At 40.7% G+C, this 13,623-nt stretch overlaps 1 protein-coding gene across 1 annotated transcript; it reads right to left on the bottom strand.

Moving 5' to 3' along the window:
• Positions 1–4,607: 4,607 nt before the first annotated feature.
• cnih4 (cornichon family AMPA receptor auxiliary protein 4) lies at positions 4,608–9,941 on the bottom strand. Its single transcript, XM_062992130.1, has 5 exons — positions 9,858–9,941; positions 7,210–7,278; positions 6,821–6,933; positions 6,582–6,722; positions 4,608–5,424 (listed from the first exon to the last, which is right to left on the bottom strand). The coding sequence occupies exons 1-5, from the start codon at positions 9,924–9,926 to the stop codon at positions 5,397–5,399; spliced, it is 420 nt and encodes a 139-aa protein (XP_062848200.1). The 5' UTR covers positions 9,927–9,941; the 3' UTR covers positions 4,608–5,396.
• Between the last annotated feature and the right edge of the window lie 3,682 nt (positions 9,942–13,623).

Here is a 13,623-nt window from a genome sequence, read left to right as displayed (position 1 = left end):
TCTTGTAGATGTAAAGTCAGAGACGATCGCTCATCTATTGCTGCTGTTTGAGTTGGTCATCTCACTATTCTCAGTCCAGCAGTGACTGTGTGTTTAAAAACTCCATCAGCGTTGATGTGTCTGATCCACTCATACCAGCACAACACACACTAACACACCACCACCATGTCAGTGTCACTGCAGTGCTGAGAATCATCCACCACCTAAATAATACCTGCTCTGTGGTGGTACTGTGGGGTCCTGACCATTGAAGAACAGCATGAAAGGGGGCTAACAAAGTATGTAGAGAAACAGATGCACTACAGTCAGTAATTGTAGAACTACAAAGTGCTTCTATATGGTGAGTGGAGCTGATAAAATGAACAGTAAGTGTAGAAACAAGGAGGTGGTTTTAATGTTATGGCTGATCTGTGTATGTCGTGGCATGGCAAGCAAGTTTCATCTCAATAATTATTTAGAATATTGCTTTCTGATGTTGTTGGAAATGGAACAGTTGATGATGTTCTCTTGGTATAATAAACGTAAAATGCAAATGTTCTTTTTTTTTTTTTTTTTTTATATATTCTTACTATTTCATTTGAAGAATATAAAAACTATTTAAATGTAATTTTAGATTCAGGTTGGACTAGAAGCCAGGGCCTCTTAGTATAATGAATGTAAAATGTAAAGTTTTACTATTTTATTTCAAGAATATAAGAAAAACAATTTAAATGTAATTTTAAATACAGGTTAGACTAGATCGCTAAGAAAGATTGTAGAAGTCAAGATTAGGGTCAAACATTTCAAACTTGTTTTTGAAGATCTGATTTTTTATTTTTATTTGCATTGTTTTTTTAATCACTACACAGCTAACCACAAGGCCAGCAACCATCTTGTATAGTTCACATTTCATGTTTTACCACCACTTTTATTCTGGTTAGGGTCAGGGCAGAACTGATTTTAATTCATTAACACACCCCAGACAGGACTGCAGTCCATTGCAGAACCAGCTAGCTGACAGCACTGCTGGGGATTCAAACCCTGGGTCCTCTGTACTATCACATTCAATGTTTCTTAGCAATCAATCAATGGCTCGGTGGGTAGCATTGTCACCTCACAGCAAGAAGGTCCTGGGTTTGATTCCCAGGTGTCGTGCTCCAATTCTTTTCTGTGTGGAGTTTGTATGTTCTCCCGGTGTCCGTGTGGGTTTCCTCCGGGAGCTCTGGTTTCCTCCCACAGTCCAAAGACGGTCAGGTAAATTGCAGATACTTAAATTGCCCTTAGATGTGTGTGTGTGTTATTTATTAATTAGGATTTTAATGTCATGTTTTACACACTTTGGTTACATTCATGACAGAAACGGTAGCTCCTCGTTACACAAGATTCATCAGTTCACAAGTTTGTCGTCAAGCACAGTCATGAACATTTAGTATCGCCAATTCACCTCACTTGCATGTCTTTGGACTGTGGTAGGAAACCGGATCACCCGGAGGAAATTCACGCAGACACGAGGAGAACATGCAAACTCCACACAGAAAGGACCCGGACCGCTCCACCTGCGGATCAAACCCAGGACCTTCTTGCTGTGCCACCGTGCTGCCCGTGTGTGTCTGCCCTGTAATGGACCTGCTCCCTGTCCAGGATGGGTTTTTGTGCCTTGCACCCATTGAGAGCTAGAATAGGCTCCAGCACCCCCCGAGACCCTGATAAGGATAAGCGGCTTAGAAAGTGAGTGAGTTAAAATTTTGTTAACCAACAATGGTTCATACTGATGTTAGAGTCTGGACATTCGCAGGAGATAAATAGGTGGACTGCTCTTTGGTACCTAAAGTCAAACACCATTGCAAATTTTATGTTAGTAAATATTAACGAGTGCACCCCTAGAGAGGAATGAGGTCAGAGAAAAAGTAGTGTCTGATGTTGACGTCAGTGTAAATAAAAACGTGGCATATTTTCTTCTTTTGATCTTTTATTCATTTCAGATGAAGTATTTCCCACAAAACTGACACCACAGATTAAGTTCAAGTGAATTTCAGGTTATAAAGAGAAAGCATGCATCCTCCAACATCCCCTTATACAGTACATCCCAGCATTAACCAGGTTAAACACAAGGACTTAACAGATATGAAGGCTCATGCCAGTGATGTGCATGTGAACCGAAAATGAACATACTTTTGCGAACAGCTGCTGAAAAAAATTCTATGCAAACAGGTCCTGTGTGCTGGTCCCATGTAATTTCAGCCTAACACTGTACGCCTTCACACTGGTTCTTATTCGGTTTACCTGTAGGTTCACCACAGTGAATATCACTGCATTAGATCCCTACTGACTGATGTTTGGTTTGGTTTGTAAGGGCCATCATGTCCTTTATTGGCGTTTTAGAAAGCAGGTCATAGATTTCTGGAAGACAGGTATGTTAGTTAAAGTCATATAGAATTTTCCGTAAGTACAAAGTACCGTATGTGAAACAAAACAAAAAACCCAAACTGTCACCTTATGGTAAAAGAAAATACAATCCAGAAGCCAATTTTTTTGCTGAATATATATTTATAATTATATAATTATTAATTATATTTCAGCTGCTCCCATATTTAGGGGTTGGATCATTCTGCTCCACATACTCGATTTGGCACGTTTCCATGCCAGACGTCCTTTCTGACGCAACCCTAATTTTTATCCAAGCTTGGGACTGGCACTGAGAACGCACCAACAAGTGCACATCCCAATGGCCACCACCTTCCCTCTTTAATTGACTTGATAGACAATTATGTCCGTGTAGATGGCCAACCAGCTGATAACACTGCTGAGATTTGAGCACTAAGATCTCAGCAGTAGTGGGCTGGTGTGTTTTAAGTTATTGGCCACAATGACCCAAGTATGTTTTATTTATTATTGAATGACACACAGTGCATGTTCCTTAGAAGTGTTTATGTAAGACTGCATGATGGCAAAGCTCAGTAGGAAAATTCGAACAATGTAAACAAAATATAATGATACTGTAGAATCCCCATTCATGTGGTAGGTTCATCGATTTGGCTATATGACCACTGATCAGCCATAACATTAAAACCACCTCCTTGTTTCTACACTCAGTGTCCATTTTATCAGCTCCACTTACCATATAGAAGCACTTTGTAGTTCTACGATTATTGACTGTAGTCCATCTATTTCTCTAAATACTTTTTTAGCCTGCTTTTACCCTGTTCTTCAGTGGTCAGGACCCCCATGCTGGTATGAGTGGATCAGACACAGCAGCGTTGCTGGAGTTTTTAAATACCATGTCCACTCACTGTCCACTCTGTTAGACACTGCTACCTAGATGGTCCACCTTGTAGATATAAAGTCAGAGACGATCGCTCATCTATTGCTGCTGTTTGAGTTGGTCATCTTCGAGGCCTTAATCAGTGGTCACAGGACGCTGCCCACGGGGCGCTGTTGGCTAAATATTTTTGATTGGTGGACTATTCTCAATCCAGCAGTGACAGTGATGTGTTTAAAAACTCCATCAGCATTGCTGTGTCTCGTCCACTCATACCAGCACAACACACACTAACACACCACCACCATGTCAGTGTCACTGCAGTGCTGAGAATGATCCACCACCCAAATAATACATGCTCTGTGGTGGTCCTGGGAGAGTCCTGACCATTGAAGAACAGCATGAAAGGGGGCTAACAAAGCATGAAGAGAAACAGATGGACTACAGTCAGTAACTGTAGAACTACAAAGTGCTTCTATATGGTAAGCGGAGCTGATAAAATGGACAGTGAGTGCAGAAACAAGGAGGTGGTTTTAATGTTATGGCTGATCAGTGTAGCTGCAACAATAATAAAGATGTTATATGCATGACAGATCAATAAACAGACATCACTCTTGTTGATGTACCTAAAACAATGGTTCTTAACATTTTTACCTGGGCTGCTACAATGATAAAAATATTTGATTAAAATGTTTGCAGCCATATAAATACCTTACTATACTAGTAATAATGAACCTAGTTTTAAAGTGTAAGATGCACATTAATGTCACTGACCGAAAACTAAACATGTAAACCCAGCAGAAAAGCTAATTAATAGAAATGAAATCTAATTACAATTTTTTAGAAATGCTACACCTTACTGGTACTATTTGATCATGACAGACTGGCATTGCTATTCAAGTATTAGTGACTCAAAACCTAATTATCTGGGCCCAGATGCTCAAATACCCAAACAAAACTATTAGGACACCCACTCTAATTTTAAATTCATTTGTTTCAGCCAACAAATGCTAACAAGTATAATAAATTAAATAAAGGAAATACTATGCTTCCAACTTTCCAGTTCAAGCTTGGTTTAAACAAACTCCAGTGGCCGGCCAGCACAGAACCCTGACTTCAGCCCCACTGAACAGCTTGGAATGAACTGGAACATCCACTGAGACTGTGTTGACCATGCGTCAAAGTCACAAATTCCCACAGACGTGCGTCAAAGTCTTGTGAGAAGCCTTCTCAGAGGAGTCTGTTCTAGCTGAAAGGATCACTTAGAGGTCAGTCCATTTATATCTATTTTAATACAATTTGATTTTGAAATAGGATGTCAACCAAGCTCTTGGTGTAATTTTTGAGAATCTGGGGGCTGCTAAATCAGCAATTCCCCAATTTATTACCCCTGAGCAAAACGCTATAATTCTAACTAGACTCCCTTATAATCCTCTTTAAGCAATATCAAGATGTGACAACGATTCCCTTGCCAACAAGCCTGATAGATGATCTGATATAATTGTTAAGATGAAAGCCAGAAGGCACAAAGGTAACCATGGTAGCATTGTATTACTATTGTAACACAACATGTAGACACTGACATAGCAGAAATCCTACACATAAAAGATCATATGTTCCTTACTACCATTTAGAATTATTTTGAACAAAATTTAATTTGATTTATTTTTAACTAATGAACAGCAATAAAACATAGTACAAAACGTGTTCTAGCAACTGACAATAAAAAGTACATCTTGGAGACAGCTGGACATGTGTTCAGTGACAGGATTTACAAAACAAGCTTGTTGAGCGATGACGTGCTCCGGGCCAATAGGTCGCTTCGCTGAGTCAGTGCGATTGTCATGTTGCTTCAGCCCTGAGAAGCAGTGCATGATGGGAGCAGTGCTGAGAGTAGTGCTGAGAGTCTCTTACACAAAAAGCTAAATAAAGAAACTACACAGATCTGTGATGTAATGCAAATAAGCAAACAGAAAGAAACACTGGTCTTTCAAGTGATTCTTTAGTGATGGGAAAGGTTCTGCTGGGGATGATGTATCTGGTATCTAAAGGAGTGTATGTGTGTGTGATGTGTCTCTGGCTGTAGGTGATGTCTGTATTCACAGCACAGAAGAGACAGTTTATGATTTGGCAGTTGGATTCTTACTTCTGTAGAACATCAGTCGTTGATCAGTGCCAGGATCATGCTGGAAGTGAAACCAGAGAGAATGAAAGTGAGTGTGGTTCAGTAGGACAGGGGTTAACTGGACAGAGGTTAAACCAAGAGTCAGGAGGTACAGAAACCCTAAACAGGCAGGACAGGTTCCAGTTACTGGCTAGTCACTGTTTAACTTTTAATTAGAAAAGCAAAGTTGTTATACATTCAGTCATTTCATTTAGTTTATAGACAGTATATACAGTACATATTGCACTGCATTTGACATATTGCACTATAGATATATTGCAATTTTATTTACTGCATTTACTGAGCTGCTAGTTTCTTAGGTAAACCTGCATTGCACCACAATTACTGACTGTTACTATGTTGCTATGTACCCATCTGTTGCTATGCACAATATATCCAAACCATTTCAACCAGTCTTAGTTTTGGTATTAAAGATTAAACACCCCTGGCCAGATAACATAGTTTGTTTATTTTCAAAGTAAAAAGTCATCCAACCTCTGCAGCGACTTATTATTACTATTTTTTACTTTTATTTCTGCATTTCTCCCTTTTCCCCCCTTTCTCCAGATCTAGTCATATCCAATTAATTTGTATCGCCTACCCCAAGGGAACTTTTTTCCAAGCGACCCAAATTTTGTCCATGATTTTTTACGCAACCCAGGCAACACAAGCATTGCATCTTACTCTGTCTGTTTTTTCTCTGTACAATCTGGTCCTACTGTGGTTTACAAGATGTAACATAAATTGTCTACAATAGTGTGTTTGTGTACAAGTGTTTGTGTCATTTAATTTTCAGTATTTTCTCTGCAACCCTTTTTTATTTGGCTCGTAGCCCTTTCACAAAGTTTAAAAAGCCCTGCCCTACCCTGCCCAAAAGCGTGATACCCAACACAAGCTGACCCTCCGACATACGTGTGGTACCCAGGTGCTTCTTTTCACCTGCCTGAGGCAGGTTCACACAGGGATCAGTACTGCGCACACACTTCTTTACATTATTCATCAATTACACCAGCAATGAGGACTTCCTTTGGCCCGTCCTCCCTCAGACATAGCCAATCCCGTCTGTGTAGGTGCCCAATAGACTGAAACCAGAGCTGAGATTTAAATGTATTTATTTATTTTTTTAAATATTATAGGGCTGTGTTATGTGCACGGCATTAACACAACAGTTTGTCTTACCTGTACAGGTAGATGAAAAAGCAGAGCAGGTGGAAACCTAATTTAATCATGGCCTCTTTCATGTGGGACTTTAACTGGCCTCTATTGTGAATTTCCGTCGGGTCAAACACTCCCATGTTCCCCATAGGAACCTTCAGATATCTAGGGGGAAAAAGAAAACACTTAAGCAATGCTGGATATCACTGGGAGGTATTATGTGTTAAATAAATAACACCACTCAAGCACTTGGAACAGCTTACCTGTAAACATTCCACGATGCAACAGGTACATTGAGCAGAAAAATGAACCAGTGCATGGAGACTAGCATCAGCACCGTGGCCAGAGCCTGACCAATGAGTTCAGGTATGACCCACTATATATACAGAGATACATAGTTAGTCACATAATAAAACATTAGGATTATGATATTTTACATTAAAGTAAACAGGTTGGCAGGGCCAGTCTCAAAATCTATAGGTCTTTAATAAAAGTAACTTTGTAAACTGTCCAGAATTTCACAATCAGATTCTGCAAGTCAATGAACTGCACATTCCCCAACTAGAAGACACCAGTCTAATATCATGAGGACTTTAAGTGACATACATTTAGACATGCATGGTTCAATGCAGAACTGAAAATGAACACTTACTTTGTTTAACTTTGAACAGCAAGCCCGAGCGTTAATGTAATCACATTCAAGATCAGACAAAGTAATAATCTGCATGTACAGTTAAGGTCAATAAGATTAAAATAGAATTTTTTTTTATCAAATAACAGAAGTCAGCATCACAACATTTGCTAAAGCAGCATCAATAGTGTTAGAACACACATTAAACTTCAAACACACATCATTTAGACAGCAAAACCAGCAGAAGGTTTACCCGAAGCCAATCAGTTTTGAGCAGCGTCTGGATTTACACTCACCTAACACTTTAGGTACTTGTACCAGGTAAATACAATTTCTTACATGAATAAATATGCTACAAATAAATGGATTTGGTCACCTCCTTCTACCTCATCCATCAATGAACAGGGATCCCCCACTGACCAGATGTTAAATGTCTGTATTAAGCAGCATTTTAACTATGCTACTGTATGGACAAAATTGGCAACAAGTCTATTACAGGAACAGCAAGGTAGGATGTTGTGGAGACAAAGTATTTGAAAAACTGATTATTATTTTTTTTTTTTTACAAAGATATGCAGGCCCATTTCTGTGCTTAAATGTCTGTCAGGTGCATCCAGCTTATTTATCCCTTAGATGTGTCTAGAACTTGGAAAGGCCCACAGGATGCAAAAGCAATCATTTACATTTATAGCATTGGCTGACGCTCATATCCAAAGCAGCTTACAGAAGTGCTTCTTCTACACAAATCTGTAACAAAATAGATAGATGGCCTAGATGCCCAATGTGCAATTATAGGTGAACAGTTATATTTAAAATGAGAGGAATAATAAACGAGGCACTGTGAAGCTTGAAGACCCAAACATAATACAGTAGACCCTTGAGTTACGAACGGTTTACCATACAAACATTTCGGGTTAAGAACGATATTTTTTTCAACTTAACGTACGAACAAATTTCGGATTACGAACAGAAATTCGCGAAACACATGACGTCACGAACAAGTTGACTCCAACCGTCTCTCTCTCTACATATATACTGTATATACAGTGACCGAACATCCATACGGTGTTTTCTTTATATTTTGCAAAATTCGATATTAAAATGTCCCCAAAGAAGGTTCAGAGGAAGTGCAGTGGTGAGAAAATGAAAAAAAAATCACTATTCGTTGTTGTATAATTATTCTGCCAGTACCTGTCACCGTGTATCAGACAGAGGGGACATGGGGTGTGTTCGAAAAGCTAGTGTGCTGTCTACATAGGCAGCATTTTACGTCATCCTGTGCGCGCTCCCGAGAAGGAGGCTGTTCGAAATCCTAGATGCCTTAAAATCCACACTTCTGAGGCATCTTATTATTTCAATGTTATTTTGGCTCAAGAACGAGTGAGCATCGAACGCTGCCTTAATCAAGACAATCCCAGCATTCATGGCTGACGGGGCGGATAAACGAATGGAGTTATTTTCAAACGTAAATAAAATATTACTGATTTTTAACTTGCATAAACTTGTACCGAGTGTTTTTATTTGCAAGTTCGGGCTTGTCAGGAAATTTAACCGTTATCGGTACATGAAGGGAGATGTTATTGACGTTAGCTACTTCAGTTTATTGGTTTTAATGGCGAGATGCTAAATGCTAAATGCGAAATGCTAAACCCGATGGAATCGCTGTCTAAGTAGTGCGTTCGAATAACCTGCCTTTTAAGTCACTAACTTATTAGAATCCTCTCTACTAAGTCAGCTGCCTATGTAGACAGTAAGACAGCAAGGCAGCTCCCTAGGTTTTCGAACACACCCAGTGAGTGAGAGAGAAGAAGGAATTCGGCTCAGTAAAGTAGTCTTTCTTTCGTGCAATTACACCTACAAAATACAACACTATTGAAATATAGAAAAAGAAATATGAGAGTTATTGTTGTTTCTGGTAGATACATTTTATTAAAAAAGAAGGAAATGTATTATGGTGTATGGTACAGCACACGTACTGTACTGAAATGTGATGTGTGTTTTTTATGTACAGTACAGTACTACTGTGTATTGTTTATTATAGTAATGTCTAATCTATCATTTAAGATTTAAGGGAAAATATACTTGAATTTATAACAAAAAAAAGACAATTTAAGACATTAGAAAGGTTAGGTAAGGGGGTGGTTTGGGAGGTCTGGCATGGATTTATTCTGTTTACGTGATTTCTTATGGGAAAAATAGGGTCCACTGTACTTATAATCATAATAGAATGATTTTTTTTTTTAAATAAAAGCCTATTAAATAAAAATCCTCAAAAATAATTCGAGAAATGGATCAATCATCAAGTAGTTTGTATCAAGAAGCTAATGAACTTTTGCCCTGACTAACTTTTCACTAAGGAACAATGAAACACCTCGTTTATTTTTGAGGAAATACAGTAAGTTCCTTCCCTACATGACACAAACACAGTCCCAGTTTTCTTTGTAAAATGGGAAATTACACAAAACCAGTCCTACTTTAATCTGAAATAGCAAAATCTATCTACTGTAAACCTGTCTAGACGAGCTAATCTGTTAACGTTAGTCAACCGACTGTAAACCCGGGCTAGCTAAATAGTGCATTAACATTATACGCCAGGTTGTTCTCCTAAAACCCGCAAATTAAAAGCGACATCTACTCCGATATTTAAATGATATGCAAATAAAGGATACAAAATATACCGACAGGAAAATCAAAGAGCAGCAGTCGACAAGAGACAGAATAAACACGGCGGCTTCCATCTTCAACTTCAGTCCGCGTCTATTTCCTCTTGAGTTCTGCCTCGCTGCTCCGCATTGCAGCCTTCACACAGCGCTACCGCCGCTCAGTGCTCACACCGCATCATTACTGCCAGCACGGTCCTGCTATTCCAATAGCGCTTTTCCACCAACAGAACCGTGGTTCTTGAACCGGTTCTGTTCAGGTTTCTTCGAACCTTAGTGTTTTGTAGAGAACCGACCCGCGTTTCCACCAGTTTTTGGGAACCAAGCGTGCGTCATCAACGGTGGGTGTTACACAGCGAAAGTAAAGAGTAACATGATGGCGGAGCGTGTAGATTACGTGCGAGCATTTGTGCTGTTGTTACAGATGTTCGTTTGTATGTAAAAAGCGTCGATCAGCTGTTGGTGATAAGAAGACGTAGACGTGTTTGTCGCAGTTGTTGTAGTCTTTAGTTCACTGACGTGAGAAGCGTTTTGCGCTTCGCTTTTACCACGACTCTGGGCGTAAATAGCTGGGCGTAAAAAGTTCCATGACACGAACATACTGTGGCGCCGGCGAGTAGGAAGGAGAGCGTCGGGGCTGCGAGTGAGCTGCCCTTGGCAGTTCACTCAGTGGATTAGGACAGACACTCATTCATACACACAGACATTCATACAACAGACAAACATAAAGGCTGCCTATCCAGCCCTCACCGTAGCCACCCCAGCCCCAACACTGGGCTACACGGCCACGGTAAGTACGGACAGCATGGCCGCAAGGGCTTCTGGGTAAAGCCCGTGGCGGCCCCCTAGCGGTGACGCTACATTGCCCCCTCCCTAATGGTCAACCGACCCGGTGACCAACTCGCCAGCGTCCACTGGGTGGCTCCTCGGCCAGACCGCACCCCATTACACTGCCGAGCCGCTCTTCCACCCACTGCTGGACCGGGCACCCTGCCCCTACAGCCACCTGGGCTAGCGCACTCAAACAGACCGGACATATTGGCCAACTGTACCACCAGAGCCACCCAAATGCCCCAATCCCACTTCTGACACCAATGTGGCGCCGGCTACAATACATTTGTGTGAAATAGCCATCAAATCCAGTCTAAAAGCTCCACATGTATCTGTGTTTAGCAGGATTAACTTCACGTGTCGTGTTTATGTAGCTCGGGGTTCTGAATCCACAAAAAGCTTCAACTAAATAAAGCGTAACGTGGCTGAATGTACTAAAAGTACAACACAGAAACACTCAATTTCTCTGTTATTACTGGTTATAAGTGCTCTGTACTGCCCAAATTCATCCCTCAGTGTTTCCACGTTACGCTTTATTTTTCACGTTAAGTGTTTATACTGTCCAGGTCACTTTTACCACGTTATATCACACAGTTCATCGCTTTGAAAATGTCAGCGAATATCAGTGGCAAACTGGCTCAAAATGTAATCAGGTGAACTTTAAACGATGAGAGTGGTTTAAATTCTATATAATGTTATAATGTCTCATGTGAAAACATCCGCTCCAAACCTCTACACTGTGACACGCCCATAGACAAACGCTGAAAAACCAAGTATTCTGTGGTGCCAGATAAGAACGCTAGTTCGCTATCTGAAACCTCTTTTTTTCGGTGGAAACACGTGGAACCGGTTCAAAATCAAGTTCGGGAACCGGAACGGAACCAGAACCGTGTCGGTGGAAAAGGGGTATAACTGCATTCCTTCGTTATTTTTTTAAAGCTGAACCTGAATTTGCAGTAAAATTTTTCAATAACATCAAATTTAACACCCTTTTCATAGTTTTAATCAACATCTGGTTGATTAAAACTATGGTCATTGTGGTGGTGGGTCTGCTTCCCTTGGTAACATTGGACTCAAAACAGGAGTAATTATCGCAGGGCAACACACTACATTAGGGTTTTTAAACACATTAAAACACATCAAATTAATCAAAACGAAACACAAAACACCGCTCAGGTGGCACATCTGTAAAACACGCTAGCACACACAACTCGTCGGTTCGAAACTCAGCTCTGCTATCCGGCAGGCTGGGTGCCTACATGAACAACAATTGGTTGTTGTTCATACAGAGTTGTAGCCGGACGAGACCTCAAAAACTGATGCAATTACAACCTCTGCTGGCTGATTGATGGTCCCTGCACAGAGTTCAGGAATAATGCGTTGATCAGGGTGTGGCTCTCCGTACACAAAGCTGATCTGCAAATAAACTCACCCTGTGCAGGTGAAAAGATGCAGTCGGCTACTGCACACGTGTTGGAGGGGCGCGTGTCAGTCTCGCTCCCCTCAGTCAGGAGTGGAGGTCAGCATCGGTAGAGAGCAAGCATAATGCAATCGGGTAATTGGATACTAGATTGGAAGGAAAACTGAAATACACTTGAATAATGATGTCACGATCTGGTCCCACTGTGGTTTACAAGGTGTAAAGTAAAGCTGTTATGTGCCTGTTAAAATTCGTTTATTTAATTATTATTATTTTAGTCTGCGACCTGCACTCCACTCAAGGGTTGCGACCCAGGTTTTGAAAAACCCTGCACTACATTACACTCATTTTCATACTCATTATATACCATTTTTAAGAAGTCCACCTTCTGTATAAAACTTCTCCATTCATTTAATTTGAAACATTTTGTTCTCGAATTCAAATCTCAAACCTTAAGACCATCTGGATTGTCCTGGACTTTTCTCCACAGTCACCTGACCTAAAAACCAGTGTTTCAGTGTTCAGATATCTTTATCAAACTGTTTTAATGTAGGTGAAATTAAATTTAAATTAAAATCCATACAAATATAAATACAATATCATTATATTACACCATTACATTTTTTATCAAACAAGACCCAATCTCCACTACAAAGGACAGATGATAAAAACAAATAAATAACATTGTTACTATGTTTCTTTTAACCACAATACTTAAATTATCAAAAATATCCTAAATATCGGGCTGCTCAGGTGGCGCAGCGGTAAAGTACGCTAGCTCACCAGAGTTGGGGTTTCGAATACATCATATCGAATCTCAGCTCTGCCTTTCCAATTAGGCTGGGCGGCTGCATGAACAACGATTGGCTGTTGTTCAGGGTTAGAGGGTAAGAAAGTCGGATCATAGGTCCTCATAACTGGTGCAACTGCGGCCCCTGCTGGCTGACTGATGGCGCCTGCAGAGGGCTGAGGAATAATGCTGATGGGGGGTGTGGCCCTCCGTACACAGTGCCCGTCAAGTGTATGAACTCGACTCATGCAGGTGAAAAATGCAGTCTGTACTGACTGTGCGTACAGGGGGCGTCCTCAGTCAGCGGTGAAGGGTCGAATCAGTATAGAGGACGCATTCAGGGTAATTGGACACGACTAGACTGGGGGATAAAAATTGGGGGGAAAAAGAGGGGGAAAATATGTTTGTTTATTGTTTGTTTATTAAGAATTTAACGTCATGTTTTACACTTTGGTTACATTCATGACAGGAACAGCAGTTACTCATTACACAAGATTCATCAGTTCACAAGTTTATATCGAACACAGTCATGGACAATTTAGTATCTCCAGTTCACCTCACTTGCATGTCTTTGGACTGTGGGAGGAAACCGGAGCACCCAGAGGAAACCCACGTGGACAAGGGGAGAACATGCAAACTCCACACAGAAAGGACCCGGACCGCCCCACCTGGGGATCAAACACAGGACCTTCTTGCTGTGAGGCGACAGTGCTACCCACTTAGCCACCGTGAGG

This window comes from Trichomycterus rosablanca, chromosome 3, assembly GCF_030014385.1.
Source record: "Trichomycterus rosablanca isolate fTriRos1 chromosome 3, fTriRos1.hap1, whole genome shotgun sequence".
Classification (NCBI taxonomy): domain Eukaryota; kingdom Metazoa; phylum Chordata; class Actinopteri; order Siluriformes; family Trichomycteridae; genus Trichomycterus; species Trichomycterus rosablanca.
This window is presented reverse-complemented; position numbering and strand designations above follow the sequence as displayed.